At 40.7% G+C, this 20477-nt stretch overlaps 1 protein-coding gene across 2 annotated transcripts; it reads right to left on the minus strand.

Annotated features, from left to right (window-relative positions):
• Positions 1–498: 498 nt before the first annotated feature.
• Positions 499–6118, minus strand: LOC147899286 (HMG1/2-like protein). 2 transcript variants are annotated; one of them, XM_087378293.1, is made up of 9 exons: positions 4647–4924; positions 4540–4608; positions 1953–2017; positions 1711–1842; positions 1496–1553; positions 1339–1383; positions 1169–1249; positions 947–1042; positions 499–858 (listed from the first exon to the last, which is right to left on the minus strand). In XM_087378293.1, exons 3-9 carry the CDS (start codon positions 1997–1999, stop codon positions 838–840), a joined length of 480 nt encoding a protein of 159 aa, XP_087234419.1. In that variant the 5' UTR covers positions 2000–2017; positions 4540–4608; positions 4647–4924; the 3' UTR covers positions 499–837. The 2 variants fall into 2 exon arrangements, with proteins under 2 accessions (XP_087234419.1, XP_087234418.1); XM_087378292.1 differs by lacking the exons at positions 4540–4608; positions 4647–4924 and adding an exon at positions 5964–6118.
• Positions 6119–20477: the final 14359 nt, after the last annotated feature.

A 20477-nucleotide genomic window follows, 5' to 3' on the forward strand; every position in this document is an offset into this window, starting at 1 on the left:
AAGCCCCAATCTAGTCCATAATGGCAGCCTCTTCCCCCCCTAGAGAGGATGTTGCCCCTCTAATCTGCATAAGAATCAAGTCGCACAAAAATGATTTCCTACACTCTCTTATTCCATTCCATGACAACACACCTCCGAAATTGCCTTAACAAGGCCTCCTTCGAATTCTGAACCTTATTGAATTGATTGCTCCAATTATGTTTGTTTAAGAAAAACGAAATCACCACCTCAGGACACGATCTAGGAAGGCCACCAATTTTAAGTATCCAGGACTTTTGCTGCTTCCATGCTCTATTCAAGAGGTACGAATTTCAATCACAATGACAACTACATCTCCCATAAGCATCAGATGCAAGAGGCATAAAGAAAAAAAGAATCTCTTTTATCATCATTTCTGAGAACGACTGGTACACGAGCAATCATACTGTCTTCTCATGATCACCAATACATAGTATATGACAGCGAAGCATTTTCATGAGCCATCTTGTTAACGTCTCATAAACACTGAATGCCAATTTGGTTACGATATAATCAAGACATAGTTCTGAAAATGTTTTTTCTCATAGACAGATTTTAGGTGGCATCTACACCTCGTCCAATATAGACATGAAGCTTCAAGTAACCAAGATTTGCGAGAACAAAATATGTTATACAACTGACTTGTTAAATAATATCATGTTCCCCTTTGTAAATACCAGACTGACATAATGAGACGAAGGTGGCCTAATATCACGACCAGTCAAACTGCAAAACCTACTGGGTGCAACTTCAAAAGCTCTGTAGCAATTATGTATCTGTAACAGTGTCGACGATGGAGGGGATTTCCGTGGCCTGCATTCATTCAGCATCGTCTTCTTCCTGCCACGGACATGGAATTGTTACAATAACAAATGGAATCATGTAGTCAGAGATTGGGGGTTACAACCAAGGTGTGGATGTGACCTACCTCTCCACTCTCTTCATCCTCATCAACATCTGACTTTGACTTCTCTGATTCTTCTGCTTCATCTTCATCAGCACCATGAGTACTACCTCCAGTATTCTACAGAGATACAATGTAAAACCAGTAATACTTTGGAAATTTCTGAAACGGTTTGTTGGCGCAAAACAGCACCAGGAACAGAGCAAAGCTTAAACATGCCTAGAACTAATCAACTTTGAGCCTCACCTTTTTTTGGTTATAAGATGCAAGGGCCTTTTCATACTCATCCCTTTCCTGAGCAGCCTTTGCAACATAAGGTGCTTTCTCCTGAAGAGTGCAGATACTAAGTCAGTCCAAAACTTGCACTTTAAGCAGCCATAACACCAAGGTGACAGAATCGAATTGAAGAAAACCACCTCTTTAGTCATTTCTTTCCACTTGTCACCACAAGCTTTGCCAACCTGAGCAGAAGTAAGAATCGACTTGTGACCATCTGGCATAACAGATTCAATGTAACACGAGAGGATGGCAGCAGGATGGAACAACAACACAAACATAGGCATTAAAACATACCACTGCCACACCCTTGACGTCAGGATGTTGTTCCTTGTAAAGCTTTCTAAAATCTGCTCTGTATTCCCATCAGCACCCCCACCGCCCGACAGGAAAAAAACAGGAAATCCAGTATGGGATCAAGTAACTTGGGAAGATCATGAAATAGAAAATATCACACCAACACGCAAAGCACTCACGCTCAAATATCCAATTCTCCTATAACCAATACTCACAAGTAAAGAAAGAAAGGGGTTGGTGCTCTCTTGGGTTTGTTGGGGTCCTTCTTGGCTTTGCGCTCTTTCCTGCCTTCTCTCTTTTTCGCTTTTTGCTCCTTGACTGCTAATTGTTGTCTTTTCTTTGCCTCCCTGAAATTAAGGCAACAAAATAAAAAATAGCAATCTTTGTTACCAGCGCAGATAGACCCAACGGACAACACAAAATGGCAATTTGTTTAATATAGAATAAAAGCGCTCACTTGGCATCCTTGGCTTCAGACATCTTTCTCACTTTGATGTCCTTCATCGTTCCAAAGTGTTACACCTGGACACAAAATAAGTTAAGCATTGCCCAATAATATGCAAAAGGCACCTTTGTTTGTCCTATGTGCATGAAGAGAGTGCCAGTCGGAGACTTGAGGGCCAAAATTCAGACCCCAAGTCTCCATCTACTTCTCTTCATAATGCATCCATAAATGTTTACAGACGAAAGTTCCTAATCATTTGACGCCCAAGCAGAGGACCAGGCACCCCACATGTGAAAATGCATGTTAACCACTGTTCCAATTACACTGCTGAAGCAGACCTCCTATTCTTTATATTTCATTGGACGTATGTATTAAATAAATATGTCCATCTGCATACGTAGGCACATGTACATTCTCCTGCGCCACCTGTCTCTCACACATGAATGACTCTAGCAGAAGGAACAGCGTTCAGATAAGGAGAGGTCCAGCCTGCATATGTAGAAAAGTATCCTCTGGATATCCTGGGGTCTCGCTCTCAAGTGGACAGCATTGAAGAATCTGTCATAATAGCATGTCTACTACTGGACAACTGCAAGGAAGCCTAGTGGCTAGCAGGGACAGGTGCCCTTAAGTTAGGGACATCTCTAGGTAGGTCTATATATTTGAGCTGTGGGCTCATTTGTGGGGATCCCAAAGGATGAACTCCTTGGGATACCAAGACCAAGAGCAGGCCTATGCCAAATCTAGCTGAACACCTGGATAGATGAAGGTTGTGGCTATGGGTGCAGCTCAGTGCTTGGCTAACCTCAAGCTTGGAGGGTGATCCTTCTACCAATCAACGGCTATGAGGCGAGCCTTGCCAGCTCCCCCAAGAAACTTGGTGGTTATTCAGATCTGACACTACAGAGTTTGGTCCAAGATTACACTCATGCTTACCCCTTATCTTAGTGCTTGTTTCGTATCATCCCCCTCCATTGATGATTACTCATAATGCAGATGGTAGCGAATGACAAAGTAGGAGTAAAATAACTTTCCATCACCTTCTTGCCGTATAAAGGAGGTCTTCAATCAATCTTCCGTAGTATGTGGCAATAGGAACTTTATACAGTGCATAAGGCTGATCCAGGGTTCCAGTAGCCCAGGTGGCAGCACATATACCTAGATGAGTCCAGGAACATGCCCAAACTCATCCTCTAAAAACACAACATAGTGCAATTTCAATCTCACGATAGTCACTCATAAGGTTGAAAACCATAAACTCCATCACGCATAGCAGGGAGCTACTATGACATCCCCACTGACATCATCAGCGCCCAACAGTCGGTGTAGACCATAGTATAAGCATATGCTCTCACACATACAAATACACACACCCACACATACTTGAGCATCCATTCATACAAAGTCTTCGTACTGAGTTTCTGTCAGCACTACAGAGGTGAAGGCCAGACTCAGCCATGACGAAGGCTAGCACTAAAGGAGAAGGCTAATCAAAAGGTAGTCCAAAATCTCTTCAGTCAAACTACAACTGCTTGTGAAGACTAAACGATTTCATTTTAGTCTCTCCCAGACAAGCATCTAAATCTAGCTGATAGGGCAACGCACCACTTTAGTCTCACCCGGGTGGCAGCACAACAGCAAGAGACAGACCGACCGCAGGTATACCAACATGTGTGGACAAAATAGCAGCAGATTGGCATAAAACCAACGTCAAAACAAGCTCAAGTACTCCAGCAGTTTTAAGAGCAAGGCAGAGGTCTATAGGTTTATATCTACCCGAATCTGGCGTGTCGAGTTACAGATCAGACCACTCTCTCCACTCATCCCCTACAAGAAGGCTCCCAACCTTCACGAACAACTGTCATACTTGATAGAACATATACTCTATTACAAGTGGTAGTTGCACACAGTGAGGCTCTCTGAAACATGCAAAATTCAGGCTTCTGCTTAGAGCAATAACCCTGCATGTCACTCTTCAAGAACTGTCTTTATGCGCTACCTCTGATATGGATCCATCTGTTTTCACCATACCCAATAGTCACCTTTGTCCACACCATTGAAATCAAGAGCGCCCATTGGGTAGTTTTGGCTATAAGCAAAAGGACAACCTCACAAATGGATCCTCCACAACAAGACCTGCAAGAGTTACAGCTTGTAGCACCCAAAAAAAAGAAAAGGTATTCTGAAACTCAGACCAACATACATAGCAAAGAAAATACTTAAGAACAGACAAGTCTCAAGATGCAGTACTGAATCTAAGAACTTTTTAAGTTGCAGGCTCTAATGTCCCAAAATATGTGGGATTTTCGAAATCCGATGGATCGTGGCACATATGTGATGGATAGGACGTGGTAACATAAATTCAAAAGGCTTGGTAAAAACTTGTGGAAGTGTGCTAATGTGTCAACTTGACGCAGAGACAAATGGTATTACTCTTTATGTGTTAGTGCCAAAAATGGGAGCTTATTAGCCCTTCTACCCTGGCTTGCTCACAAATTGTCTTATAACACAACCCCACTTATCAAGAGGTGTGGGTTAAAAGTCTAGTATGTTTGCTCATTCAAAAATAGCTTCCTTGATGGAAAGTTAAGTGACTTACTAACATCTGAAACGTGTCTAATTGCCCACATGCAGCCAGGCTTTCTTACATAGCATTGCTTCAGAATAACTGCAATGTTAGTTAAAATCATTCTGCAAAATTTAGACCTTGTGTTTAAAAGTTTTGTAATTTATGTTTTCTGCCCCATGGTCTTGTAACTAGCTCGTGTGGCTCAGAGCAATCCTCCCTGAATTCACTTGGGAAAGATCGAGGTGTCCTTGCCCCCCACAGAACATTGTACGAGCAATAAAGCGCACAAGAACGCATACACCCTGGATGAAGGAGAGCATCATGCCATTAACGTCCTGTATCTAGACGAATAGACGTCTTATTCAATTCCCCGGCCAGAGATTCCCTCGCTGATAAAGGTTTCATTCCGGTTGAAATCCAAGGCAGGACGAAGCGAATGAAAGATTAAAAACTCTTCGCATTGTTTTCAAAATGCTACCAAGGACAAGAAGCTCAATAGAGGAAACATGCGACAGCCCATGGGGGTAAAGCATCGGACGAGCAGAAAGTAACTTTTAGATCCTGGGGGTAACAAGACCGATCGCTCCAAAGAGCCTAGGAGCATTTTCAAACAAGCTCAGCCAGTGTCGCTAGGTGACGGCATTTGGGAGGGAAAAAGGAGGAAAGAGGAGGTTTGAGTACTGAAACACGTTGCAGGTCAAGTAGAGAGGGTGGAGAGGAGCAGGAAAGGCCGAGGTAAGATGGACCCAACAGGGAAAAGAGCTGATCGAGGCTCGATCCGGGTAGCAGGAGATCAAAGAAAGGCGAGAGGGCAAATGCGGGGTGAAGAGAGCAGGAAGAGACAAGCAGAAAGCATGGACCGACATTGTGCCTAGCTAGGAGCTTTGGAAAAGAAGCTAGTAGGAGGTAGCAACGACAGAACAAGGTAAGGGTGCAGAGAAGTAGAGGAAGAGGGCAGCAGGGGGGGTGAGAAGCGAGAGGAGTAGAGAAGGGTGTGGAGAAAGAAGCAAGGGAAGGAGGAAGGAAGGAAGGAAGGGAAAGGTGAGGGCTTTGGAGGCTAGAAAGGCAAAGAGGAAAAAGCAGGAAACAGAGCAGGAGGAGCAACAAACAGAGCAGGAAAGAGAGCAGGGAACAGAGCAGGAGGGAGCTTTGGAGGCTAGAAAGGCAAGGAGGACAAGCAGGAAACAGAGCACACAGAGAAGGAAACAGAGCAGGGGGGGGGGGAAAGAGGGCTAAGAAGGAAAAAACAGCAGAGGAGGAGGAACGAAGGAAGAAGGGGAGAGATGCGAATGCCCACAAATGCCCACAAACAACAAACAAACTACAACAACAAAAGATGGAGGAGGGGGAGGAGGAGGGGGAGAAGAAGAAGATGAATATGAGAGTTAAAATTTATGTGAGTGTAAATGAGAGAGTGAGTATGTGTGAGAGAGAGTGTGTGTGTGTGTGTGTACCTCGTTCACAGTAGTCGTAGAAGAGCTTCTTGTTGTTGTTTGTTGTGGATCTGTGATAGATGGGTTTACCGGATGCACCTGCGCAGAGGGTGCCTGCTCCTTCCCTCGAACGTTTGCTTGTTTCTTCCCCTGCCCCTCTCCCATCAAGCTCCCTTCCACCGGCTACCGGCCCCCCCGGTCTGTTTCTCCTCGCCCTTCCACTCAAATTTCCACACGTGACACTCTCTCTCTCTCTCTCTCTCTCTCTCTCTCGCTCCTCTCTCTCACCCCAACCCCCCAAAAGCTCCCTCTCGCGCTCTCTCTCTTCTCTCGACACTCTCTCCTGCCCCCCTCCTCTCTCTCTCTCTCGCTCTCTCTCACCTATCTAGGAAATCTTTGCCAAAATCAACTTAGCTCGTGCTCTCTCTCTCTCTCTCCCATCTTTGCCAAAATCAACTTAGCGCGCGCGAGCGCTCTCTCTCTCTCTCTCCCCCCTAGCTCGCTCTCTCTCTCTCTCCCCCCTATCTTTGCCAAAAGCGCTCGCTCGCTCTCTCTCTCCTATCTTTGCCAAAATCAACTTCTCTCTCTCCCTCTCTCTCTCTAATTGGCATGCCAAGGGGTATCCTTAGCGTCGTTCTACAAAAACAAAAGCCAAAAATCGTGATTTTTTGAATTTTGGGTAGTCTTTTCTCAGTTTTTTAGTTGGCCTTCTGTTATTCATCCATGTGTTTGAGTATTGGGTGGTCTTTTTAATGCATGGCTCTGTGTGCGGACGGGTCTGTTATTCGTCCACGTGTTGGGTGGCCTTCTGTTATTCGTCCACGTGTTTGAGTATTTGGGTGGTCCTTTTAATGCATGGCTGTGTGAGCGGACGGGTTTTGCATGCATGCAAGTTCGACACACTCAAACCTTTTTGCAGCAGCGGACGTTCTGCAGTGAAGTCTTGTGCGAGCTCCAAAGTTTTTCCAGCAGACCTTCTGTCTGAGCGGCGGAATTATGTGCAAGCTCCGAATCTTTCCATGCTTGTTTTAATGCTCTCTGTTTTCTGCTCAGTAGACGTCTTTGATGCTGGAAGTGTGAGAGTTCTTGATAAGTGGAGGAGAGTTCTTCGTGCATGGTCCTTCTGCGATGGTTTATGGGCAAGCTCCAAGCGTTGGCTACGGATTTGATGCGCGAGGTAAGTGGTTTCATATCTCTGCAATCAATTTGTGCGCAAGGTTCAAGCGTTGCCAATGGATTTGATGCGCAATGGAGACTCGTTCTCATCTCATCGGCAGATTTAGTGGCTATGTCCAAAGTCTTTCGTGCTGGAAAGCATGATTAGTGGAGGAGAGAATGAATGAGGATTTACGATTGGCAGGTAAGTGGTTTGATTAATTTTGTTGGTGTTCAACCTCAGTTCAGAGGATTTGTTCGGCGCGTTTGTCTGTGTGCATTGATCGTGAATATTGCGAACTCATTCCGTGGGGGAGAGAATCAATGAGGATTTACGATTGGCATGTGAATGGTTTGATTAATTTTGTTGGTGTTCAACCTTGGTTCAGAGGATTTGTTCGGCGCATTTGTCTGTGTGCATTGATCGCGAATATTGCGAACTCATTCCGTGGGAGGTTCAGAGATTTGCAATGACGTCCGAATACTCTCAGTGTCTAGCCTATAAATTGACAACTCATGAGCATAGTATCGCACTTGAATTGTGTTGTGGTTAGAGAGAGTGTTTCAATCGAAGGATCCACGGAATTCAAGGAGACTAATAGCGGCTCGTTCGTCAAAGGTCGTCTGTTTTATGGCTTCTCTTCTTGACTTCGTCCTTTCGTTCTTCTTTTACGAAATCCTTCATCGTTTTTTGACTCTTTGTGATTGCAGGCCTTGCCAAAGTTTGCCCAAATGCAAATTCGTCTCATGTTACGCCAACCTCTGCCAAACTCGTGCGAATGGAGGATATGAAAGCTAAGGGTGGTAAAAGCAAGCAAACGCGTGGTACTGTTCTCTGTTGAAATTGTCTCTTTCACTCGAGTCGTGCTACTTCTATTACAAACAATTGACATTCATTATTTAGCTAGGGACTCCACTCGCGTCGTGCTACTTGTATTAGAAACAATTGCATTTGTTGTTTAGCTTGGACCCTTTAAAGACGATTTTCTATCTTTGGCGTCCTGCTACTTCTATTAGAGACTGTGTTTCGCTACCGTTTGTAACGGTATCACGTTATTCGTGCATATTCACAAACCATCTACGAACGGCTTCCTTGACTGTTGGCGACAATTTATATTTTCGTGGAGTTCAGCCGAATCTGTGGTTCCATTCATGGTAAGGTCTTTCGTTGCATGCAATCGAGACCAATGTTTGACTCTGGGGAATGTCCAAATCTTCTCTCTTAAACTTTAAATCCACAATCACTACACACATTCAACGTTCAAGTAAATCAACCCATGTGTGTGGTGCAACCGAAAAATTATCCTCACCTAGAGGGGATGTTGTTGACATAATTAATATTGACTTGATGAAGCCAAACATTGAACCAAGTTTGTGGTCATTATTAGAAATGGATTTGACCTTGGAAGTATATTCTCAAGAGTAAGTAAATTGTGAATTTTCTACTTTGGAAGATGTTGTTTCTTGCCTCAAGTGTTAGCATTGTAGTTTACTATCATTTCGTAATAAACACATACCAAGTTACATTTTTATTTTGTGTTTGTGATATAAATCCATAAGTTAATGAAAAAATTAATCCTATATGCTTCTTCACGTTAAAACATTTAAGTATATTCCCATTCCAAATTCATGTACAAACTAGATAGATGGGTAGAAGACACAAAAAAGACATCAACAGACTAAAGACACCCAAGACATTGGAGAGGATACAAAAGATAGATGAACCTTGCATGGATTCTCACCTTGGCTTTGCTTGTGGGAGCTTTTTATAGATGTTATGGAACCTTCTATATAGAATCATGCACCAAGGCTTTCGAAGTATATGCACATTTGGGATATCTATTATTGTAGCCACATCCATCTCGTGATCTAGTTGAATCTTTGAAGATTCATTCACATTTGGGATATCTACTATCATGGTCCACCTAGTGCTATAGTTTAAGCAATAGAATGTCCTTTTCCACTAAAGTACTCACATCATGTATATTAAAATTCTATGACTCATGTATGGCTTGCTTATCTGGTAATGCCTCGAGATGCAGTCATTATGTTGTTAGTGTGTACATATCATCAACATGCATGAAAAGTGTTTGTACAGTTTATTCTGTCTGATGTTCCTAATGGAGCACCTAATAAGCAACCTTCCATTTTAGAAACCAACGGTTTGGCTAGTTCTACATCTACATTCTTTGAAAATTTTCCTTGAATGGACTCTTGCTATGCAAGGTTAGTAGGAACTCCAACAAGGGGAGAGAGAAAATGTTATTATGCAATGGATGTATTGAGTTTCTACATGTTCTTGTTCGAGTGGGTGTCTATTGATGTGCCTTGGAATGAAATCTATGGAGTTTCTACATGTTCTTTTTCAAGTGGGTGTCTATGATATGCCTTAGAATGAAATGTACACGTAAAATTGAGTTCTTGGAGCATGTAACAAAAAGAAAGTTTTCCATCTTCATGATTTGGGGACATGAACAATGGTATAAAAGACAAAATATGACCAAACAAGTAGAGTTTGAAGGCATTATTTGCATTTCATGTATGATTTTGAGTTTTGACATAATAGGATAGGCCATAATGTGAACTATAGTGTACAACATCTTTTGAGCTTTGACATATTGACTGGAAGAAAATTTGCACTAGACACATTGTGACATCTATGTTTTTGGGTGTAATTGTATATGAGAATTGGCTAATTTGCAATGTGTGAGCTTATGTCTATGAGTTTGTGAGCTATTATGGGTCTATGTGTGTGAATTAGTGTGCTAGTTTGCAGGACAAGATCTTTGTTTCTTTCAGTCTAAGGTTGATTGAAATTCAGCATCTATAATTTATGTATACGTATAGAGTGTGCCATTGGCTGGTTGGCCCCAATTGAAAGATTCTATAAGCCATATTTGTCATCACATCCTAAAGCCTTCTCAAATAAACTTAAGATTAATTTGAACTTTATATGATTTTGTGTTTCTATATGTGCAAATGCAAATGTTTGTTCCTAGTAGTGCGTGAAAGAAAGAAAGTTTATTAAAAGTCTTCAAGAGACCAAGGGGTCTATGAGACTAAAAAGACCTGATACAATGAGCTAAGGGGTGGAGCCCCTAAGCAGCCATCAACACCCATGATGGACACAAGATAAAAATCCATGATCATATGATATTGATACTTAAAGAGAGAGAACTCACTTAGCTCATGGAGAGGGTGAGAACCTGTGGCACTGTGATGACCATGTGAGGAGGACTGGTGAAGAAGTCAAGCCTAAAAGGGGTCGACTATGTGTGAGGCTGGCAAAAGACCTGTGATGGGATGCTAACAGCTGTCAATATGTGTGGTCTGTTGTGGTCTCCTAGCAATGGCATTGCGATGGACCAATGCCACTGTCACACCAATCCATTGTGCCTCCAATATGGTGAGCGTGGAGGGAGGCTCTTCTAGTCTGATTTGTGTCTCAAATGGTTGGTGAGTCTCCCGTGCCTAGCTCTATTCCGCAAGCCTATCGTCTCCATGAACCCTGTTGGTCAGTGTTGTCTGGCTATAAAAACTCAGTAATCATGCTTTGAGTGGAGTTTGGCTGCACACCTTGGTCTTGCCCTATGATATGAGCAAATGCTCCTTGTGTCGAACAATCTCATAGATGAAAGCCGCCACACACCTCTGATCTAGGTAAGAAAAAGGATGATAAATAGGGGTTTGAAACCATTCCCGAAGAGACATGATCCCATAGTACACCGGGCATCTAAAAGCGAAATGCTCCTCCATCTCGATCTTCTAATGATCACGTAGGGTGCATATGCGACCCTCTCTGGGTATGCCCTTTGCTCATCCACTCTCAATGCGAAGTTGGTGTGATGAGAGATGGAACTACCCTTTAGATATCCTCAAGGAGTGGGGGAGGTGGATCCGCGTGTACCCTAGTGGATCAATGAAACCCTCTGTTGAAATCCGCAGGCAATCTCTCTAAAAACTAAGCTTCAGAGGGAGCTTGTGGGGTGCCAACTAGGTCTTGAATGTGTGCAAAAGATCCTCTCGGATGACTTGGTTCACCTCATGATATGTGAGCAGTATGTGAGCAGGATGGAGGGGGCCTCAACTCTGTAGTGGAAGGGAGGTAACCTGTCTATGTGGAGCCAGGCTCTCAAACCATCTACAAGTACATGCATACCAACACCTCTAGTCACTCTCTATTACTAGAGCCATGGATGACGATAAAGCCAACCAAGGAAGCCTGCGTTAGAGATACGTGATAACCTAAAACGTTGAATCGAGTTGTAGTGGGCATGTTTTGAACTCAACTAGGACTATCTAATGTGGGATTGAAGGCTTTCTACGAATCATCCGTGAAAGCATGAGAAACTCAAGCCTCTCAACTTAAGCCCAATCTATCTCTGATAGGTTTGGTCCCCCAACAAGGGCCGTAATGAGTAGACCAAAGAGTCAAAGAGAAGAGCCTTAGTCTAAGGATCCTAGAAGTGAGTGTGAAAGCACTGCCACTCGAGTCAGGCAAGTGCGGCCTTGGAGAGAAGGACCCCCAAGTATGTCTAGGATGCGACCACCTCGAGTAGCAACCCATCCAAGGTGAAATGCTCTCTGTGCATGGCTGTCTAAGACGTGTTGAAGACCATGACCTTGGTTTTACGAAAATTAAACTTCAAGTCATGTGTCTCACAGAAGGTATGAAGCGCATACGTGTCTGACAGAAGGTGTGAAGTGCATTCATGTCTCACAGAAGGTATGAAGCGCATCCGAGTGTCGTTGGAGACCCTCTACTGAGGAAGAGAGTAAGACCATGCATCTGCGTACTGGAGAATCTAGAGCAAGTATCCGACTAGAGAGAAACCATCCCCTCCTAAGGTCCCAACGAAGGTCTCAAGCTCATCTATGTAGAGGCCAAACAATATTGGTGATAATGGACAAACTTGTTTGATCCCAATGGTGCTCATGATCTTGTTTGTCCACCCTACACCTCTCCTAACCCTACCCAAGACTCTTTGATAAAGTGCCATGATTACCCGGGTGATCCCCTAATCATATCCCAGCTTCTGTACCCCCAAACGATGTAGGAGAGGGAACAACGGAGGTCCTCGGAGAGGAGATAAGACCAAGCATTTGGTGAGTTGGGCTCTCATCTCTATGTTTAAAGCCTTGCAAAAATCCACAAAGCAGCAATAGACCCTCTGTCTCCGTGCCATGGCCTCCTCAAGGACTCTCTTGAGTATGAGTATATAATCCATGGTCCCATTATCTATTCAAAAACCCACCTGTCCCATGGCTCTGAGTCCCTGGAGTTATGTGAACAAGCTAATCTCTGTGTTGAGTAGTGATGCATAGATATTGGACATTTCCAAGCTTATGGGATCTTCTGGCTTGTGAAAGGGGTGATGGTGTTTTAGGGGTCTAAGTGTATGGCAAGCCTCTACAAACCATTGCATTGAAAAGCTTTGCTAAGATTGGGGCCAAGGTATTTATTCCAAATGCAATGAATTCCATACATAGGCCCTCATGATCTTTCTCTTGGACGTTGTGAAGCTTCAAGGTTGCGTGTTTGACTGGCAGGCTAAGAAAAGTGTGCATGAAGTGGGCCATGGTACATGTGAGAGATCATGGTTAGAGACATCATATAGCATGTGTCCATAGCAATGCAAGGATTTGGTTCAATGAGAGGGGGTGTGGCTTGTTGCTCAGGAACTTTTGCCAAAAGTATTTAGAGTTGTTACTAAACAAAATGTTTATTATCTCCTTCTCAATTTGGCAAACGAAAGCTTACTTCTTCTAGCAACTAGATGACAGTACTCGTGTATCATCTCTACCTCATTCAGAAGATGATGCTTAGTTTTCGAGTCGGCTTAAAGCCTTACACTCGTCATCATACAAGCTATTATAGGGTACTAAGCCAAGAGGTGGTGGGGTGTGTGGAACGAGTCGTGTGTGAGATCAGGGTGGCTCAATCCTTTAAGAGCGGTATGCGGTCAATGCCTCTGAGGTGATCAGAGAGGCGTGCCGAGAAGGCGGGTTTTAGTTTGTGATCAAAGTGTATGTCATGGTAAGGAGTGTGTGTGTGAGTGGTGTCGTAGTGTTCAGTGTAGGCGAAAAATAGATAGATGTGGTCTGCTCTTGAAGGTCGTGGTAAGACGAAGAAGTCAGTAGTAATATGTGAAGTGCAAGTAGGAGGTTCCATGCGATAGTGAACTAGGCTAGCGTCCCCCCATGTGGGAAACAAGTGAACCCACTTGAGGAGGGCCAGTGATCCAGACCATTATAAATGTTAAGATCATGTATCTTGCCCATGTCTGGTAATGCATGTCCATAGATGTGACTAGAGCCCATCTGTCTAGAGAGACACGAGACATCTAGTAATAAGATAGAATCGTCACAAAAATCCAGAATTGGAAGCCTAGCCTCATCCATGTCAACATCTAGTAATAAGATAGAATCGTCCACGAAAATCCAAAATTGGAAGCTGGCGTGTATCTGTCTTCGCATTGAAGTCTTTAACAAAGAGAACTTTCTTACAGCTCAAAAAATCCATGCTGTTTGGATAGAGGGCTGTGTATGGTGAGGTTTTAGCCTCCTCACATAGGTCTCCACCAAAGTGTGGGGTCACCATCACCAACCATACAACCGGATGATTGCATTTGATGGGGAATGGGAAGTAAAAGCATATCAAATCTAAACCGGGGTCTATATTAAATAACTCCAACATATATGAGTAACCATCTGTCACAAATCATTGAACCACCACCATCGAATCACCCAACTTTAGCTCTATGAGTGCAACTTGAGTCGTTATGATCACACTCGATGAGACCATAGTAGTAGAGTAATCAAGGAAAATAATTGTAACAATGAGTGCAAGAAACTGGTACTTCATCTCCCTATCAAGTGCAAATGCAACCCATTTTCAATAACAAAACATTAATATGAAATTAAAATTATAGAAAGTATTCTTATTTTATTCAAAAGCTAAGGGGGTGGATGCTACCCTTCGTTACATGGCTGCTAGATCATAGGACTTAGGCCGGACTTTGCAATATTAGCTTGGTATATCAAGTAAAAAAATTCTTGGACAACTTCTCTACCACACATAAATACACAAGAACTAGGACAATAGCTTACAGGCAATAGAAATACATTCTGCTATTTATTTTTACAAACTAACGGTGTTGTAATCTTTGAACATAAATGTCTAATATTTATTTTCATTCTCTTCTTTAGAAACCTTAGGCCATTCCCATGCTGATGGGGAAAGACTAGCCTGGTATAGCAAGTGAAAATTTTCTTGGACAAATATACCACAAATGAACACCCAAGAACTTGGACACTAGCTTAAAGGCAACAGAGATACATCTGCTATTTATTTTTACAAAACCAACATCTGAATAGATATGACAAAGATACATCTTATATTTTTTAATTTGTAATTCTCTCTTCAGAATTTTATAATTAATTTATTTGTAATTCTCTCTCTTGAGATTTTTTTAAACACAATTCTCACACTAGTAGGCAATCTGATATTTAGTCTTACATATCCAATGTGCTGCAGTATCTAGGGAGACATAATAGAGATACATCTTGTATTTATTTGTAATTCTCTCTCTCTTGAGAATCCTTAGGTGGTAGCTTGGATGCAACAGAGGAAAAATCTACGTTTTATTTTACAAAATCACTTGTGCTATAGTATCTGATCATACATGACAAAGATACATCGGATATTTATTGATTTTTTATTCTCTTTCTTGAGAATCCTTAGGCCAATGCTTGCAACTTACAACCAATAAAGATACATCTGCTATAAAACTACCTGCGTTGTATCTAAATAGATGTGATAGAGATGTTGAAGGTTAGCTTGTCACTTCTCGATCTGTGAGCCCCAAATAACCAGAGCATGGGGGAGGTGTACCAAGCTAGATTAGATTCCACATGGTCAAGTCTAACAAGAAAAGTAAGGCTGTAACATGGGCAGCAAATGGATTGCCATGTGGGCAGCAAGTGCTACAAGGGGAAATTCCACATGGGCTTCCATGTGGGTAGCAAGTACTACAAGGGGAAGAAGGGCTACCACATTGGCATCATTCAAGTTGTCATGTGGGAAGCATAGAGAAACCTACAGAGCAAATATGTGTTGGCCTACAAGATTGCTATGACATGGTTAGCAACACTAGATCCATCTTTGCGGAATCTCTTGGAGCAAGTCAAGGTAGACTTAGAGGAACTACGAAAATATCATCAAATAATACAACCAAATAATCTTGGTCTTTAAGAAATATCCCTTTCATCATTCTACTAAAAGTAGGTGCAGCATTAGTTAAGTCCAAAAGGCACAAGTAAAAGTGTATAGAGCCTCTTTTGGTATCTAAAGGTAGTCTTGTATATATCTTCTCATGGCATATGGACTTAATGATAATTAGACTTAAGGTCAATCTTGCTAAAGACCTTGGCCCCTTTCAATTTTTCCAATTAATCATCTACCCTAGAAAATTTGGGTATTTGTTATTTACTATAATTTATTTACTGCACAATAGTCAATGCACATTCGATAGGTTCCACTTTCTTTTTCACCAAAATAATAAGTGCTCCATGAGGAGAATTGCTAGATCTTATTAATCTCATTTCTATCAACTCTTCCACCTATTTTTGAGTTTATTTTTGTTCTATCTTGTTTACTCTATGGTGCTTTACAAAGTAGATTATGGTGCTTTTGAGTTTATTTTTGTTCTATGTTGTTTACTCTATGGTGCTTTACAAAGTAGATTATGGATCTCTATCCTATGATCTTGAGGTCTAGAGCATTGTAATTTAGGTATTAGGTCCCTTAGAAAGTAGATATAGAACTTAGATATAAATATTTGGTGAGTAGCTTTGGTGACAGGATTGGCAACTCTAACCGTATGCAAATTATTAAAAAATCCTCTTGTTTCCTAGTTGTGATTTAAAAGAGAACTAATCCCTATTTTTATTGAACTTTTCAAACATAACTCTTGGTCATTATTTACAATCCATATTTGATGTGAATCATAATCTATCTTAGGATTGTATTTATACCTCAAAGGCATACCAAGATACATGAGTGCTATTATTAAGTTTCGTCTATCCTTATATGGCTTAAAAGCAGACACTGTCAGATATGTCCTCCATGCACAAGCCCACCACTTGTCACTTCTTCACCACACGGAATGTATATAGACATTGCGCACAGATAGAGGTGGGGAATACTTGTCTGCAGATTTTGATGCTTTTCTGAAAGGCAAGGGTATTGTGCATCAGCCCACAGTGAGGCTGACCCCTCAGTAAAATGGCAAAGCTAAGAGGAAAAATAGAACTCTTATGGAGATGGACAGCTATTATTATACCTCAAAAACATACCAAGATACATGAGTGCTATTATTAAGTTTTGTCTATCCTTATATGGCAAGTGAAAATTTTCTTGGACAAATATACCACAAATGAACACCCAAGAACTTGGACACTAGCTTAAAGGCAACAGAGATACATCTACTATTTATTTTTACAAAACCAACATCTGAATAGATATGACAAAGATACATCTTATATTTTTTAATTTGTAATTCTCTCTTCAGAATTTTATAATTAATTTATTTGTAATTCTCTCTCTTGAGATTTTTTTAAACACAATTCTCACACTAGTAGGCAATCTGATATTTAGTCTTACATATCCAATGTGCTGCAGTATCTAGGGAGACATAATAGAGATACATCTTGTATTTATTTGTAATTCTCTCTCTCTTGAGAATCCTTAGGTGGTAGCTTGGATGCAACAGAGGAAAAATCTACGTTTTATTTTACAAAATCGCTTGTGCTATAGTATCTGATCATACATGACAAAGATACATCGGATATTTATTGATTTTTTATTCTCTTTCTTGAGAATCCTTAGGCCAATGCTTGCAACTTACAACCAATAAAGATACATCTGCTATAAAACTGCCTGTGTTGTATCTAAATAGATGTGATAGAGATGTTGAAGGTTAGCTTGTCACTTCCCGATCTGTGAGCCCCAAATAACCAGAGCATGGGGGAGGTGTACCAAGTTAGATTAGATTCCACATGGTCAAGTCTAACAAGAAAAGTAAGGCTGCAACATGGGCAGCAAATGGATTGCCATGTGGGCAGCAAGTGCTACAAGGGGAAATTCCACATGGACTTCCATGTGGGTAGCAAGTACTACAAGGGGAAGAAGGGCTACCACATTGGCATCATTCAAGTTGCCATGTGGGAAGCATAGAGAAACCTACAGAGCAAATATGTGTTGGCCTACAAGATTGCTATGACATGGTTAGCAACACTAGATCCATCTTTGCGGAATCTCTTGGAGCAAGTCAAGGTAGACTTAGAGGAACTATGAAAATATCATCAAATAATACAACCAAATAATCTTGGTCTTTAAGAAATATCCCTTTCATCATTCTACTAAAAGTAGGTGCAGCATTAGTCAAGTCCAAAAGGCATAACTAAAAGTGTATAGAGCCTCTTTTGGTATCTAAAGGTAGTCTTGTATATATCTTCTCATGGCATATGGACTTAATGATAATTAGACTTAAGGTCAATCTTGCTAAAGACCTTGGCCCCTTTCAATTTTTCCAATTGATCATCTACCCTAGAAAATTTGGGTATTTGTTATTTACTATAATTTATTTACTGCACAATAGTCAATGCACATTCGATAGGTTCCATTTTCTTTTTCACCAAAATAATAAGTGCTCCATGAGGAGAATTGCTAGATCTTATTAATCTCATTTCTATCAACTCTTCCACCTATTTTTGAGTTTATTTTTGTTCTATCTTGTTTACTCTATGGTGCTTTACAAAGTAGATTATGGTGCTTTTGAGTTTATTTTTGTTCTATGTTGTTTACTCTATGGTGCTTTACAAAGTAGATTATGGATCTCTATCCTATGATCTTGAGGTCTAGAGCATTGTAATTTAGGTATTAGGTCCCTTAGAAAGTAGATATAGAACTTAGATATAAATATTTGGTGAGCAACTTTGGTGACAGGATTGGCAACTCTAACTGTATGCAAATTATTAAAAAATCCTCTTGTTTCCTAGTTGTGATTTAAAAGAGAACTAATTATTGAACTTTTCAAACATAACTCTTGGTCATTATTTACAATCCATATTTGATGTGAATCATAATCTATCTTAGGATTGTATTTATACCTCAAAGGCATACCAAGATACATGAGTGCTATTATTAAGTTTCGTCTATCCTTATATGGCTTAATTGAAAGCTTCTAATTTTTACCTCTCTAGTACAATGAGTGCTATATTATACCTCAAAAACATACCAAGATACATGAGTGCTATTATTAAGTTTTGTCTATCCTTATATGGCTTAATTGAAAGCTTCTAATTTTTACCTCTCTACTACAAGGCACTTTGTCTTTATTAAATGTAGACTTGACTTTGTAATGGGAAAGTATCGACTTTAACTTCAATAATGAAAATGCCCTTTCCAAAATAAAATCATGACAATGGTACTTACCTTCATCTTTGGAATGGCTACTTTTCAAATTACCCTCTTGAATGGCCACCTTGTCCTGAATCTCTTTCTGGACAGTTTATGTGATGTGCCCTTCATAATTGCACTTGTAACACTTTCGCACTTTCTTTTTTGGAGTTCCTTCAAGGAGAATCCACCTTAAGCAACACCAATTTCAAGTTAGAAAGGTTTCTTAATCAAAATTCTCCTTTTATGGAAACATGTGGACTTTTATGGACCTTTTTCTTCCTTCAAAATACCATTCTTCCTCTCACAATTCATGGCATGTGACATGTAAAACTAAGTAGTGTGGGCAGAAAATGTTAATCTTTGTCCTAAGCTTTGACTTTAATCCTGCTATGTGTTTTGTATTTTGAACTTTTTCATTGACTTTTTCAAAGGATTGTAAGTGCAATAAAGTTTGCCAAAATCTATAAGTGTATGCTGAGACTATCTCCTTCTTGAATTTTCAAACGGAGTCCCATGTTTCTAGACCTAGCCTTGAATTGCATAGGCAAGATATCTTTCTTTATCAAATTTTGAAAATACTTCTAGGTGTCTGGTTGTCTTTGACTCTATTTTGTTGCATTCCACAAAAGAGTAGCACTCTACCAAATAGTAGTGTCTAGTCATCTTTGACTCTGCGTTGTTACATTCTACTAGATGATTAGTAGCATATTTGATCTTACCTTTTTTGGAGAATATCTCCCCTAAAAAATAATCATCCATAAGAGGGTAGTGCCTATTTCTTTCCATCAAAGTTCTGGAATGTAAAAGCTTTCCTTTTGATTCTGTTCCCTTTGCTATAATTTTGTGTTTTAGCCTACCTTTCATAGTCCTATGGATATGCTCTTTTTGGTATCAATATCAAATGACTCTTCATCATTAGATGAATGTCTCTTTCTTTTCTTGCTCTTAATTTCTACATGCGCATGTACCAATTGTGCATGACATGCATCTAATTGTCCTTTGAGATTTTTGAATTGCTCTTAATTTCTCCCTACACTCTTTGCTCATGTACCAATTGTGTATAACATTCATCTAACTATCTTGGAGATTTTTGAATTGCTTAGTTTATTGCAAACTTGTTGTGGCTATTGGTGATCCTCTATAGGCTATTGTAGAGCTCTATCCCCACACTACTGTTGATGTGACCCATGACTTTTTCTACCCCAAAAAAAGAACAAATTTGGCCATGACTACAATCTGCTTTCTATGCTCTAGCACAGATTGTTGAAGAATTCAATTCCCAAACATAGCATGGATTGTGGTAGGAGCCTTGCTACAAAACCCTCTTGTACATGAAGATAAAAACACCTTGGAGAAGATGATGCGATGCACCTGGCTATAATCTGCTGTAAACTATTGTTGCAAAAGAACCATTCTTATCATGCAACTTCGAAGGCTATGCAAGATGACACAAACTACATGGTGGCTATAACACTTTGTGTGGTGATTGCCATGCGGGTTGCTAAATGAAGACGATGATTGCTTGTATATCCCACACATTGTGCTTTGTTGTGGTTATCTTTCCTTTTTTATGAAGAAGATCTCTATAGTGTACGGTTGTCGAGGTGCTCAAACTTTCTCTTACATATAATATAGATTCTTTTCTCTTTTCTTATTGAATATGTATGTGCTGCAACACATGTGCTGTAAGATTTCCAAAACTCATTTGGCCTTGTTGAGGTAAAGAACCCAAAAGTTATTTACACGAGGGGCCTTTAATGCTTGATTGAGATCTTCTCTCCAATTTAGTTCCGGTCACATAGTCAACGCAATAATTTTCCTTCTCTATTCCAATAGGCGTAGAACATAGCCTTGTTCTAATAATATCACTATAACAAATGACAAGAATTCTCTCTCACACAAAGCACCACTTAATG

This window comes from Dipteris shenzhenensis, chromosome 8, assembly GCF_047967505.1.
Source record: "Dipteris shenzhenensis isolate YYH24624 ecotype China chromosome 8, Dip_SZ_1.0, whole genome shotgun sequence".
Lineage (NCBI taxonomy): Eukaryota > Viridiplantae > Streptophyta > Polypodiopsida > Gleicheniales > Dipteridaceae > Dipteris > Dipteris shenzhenensis.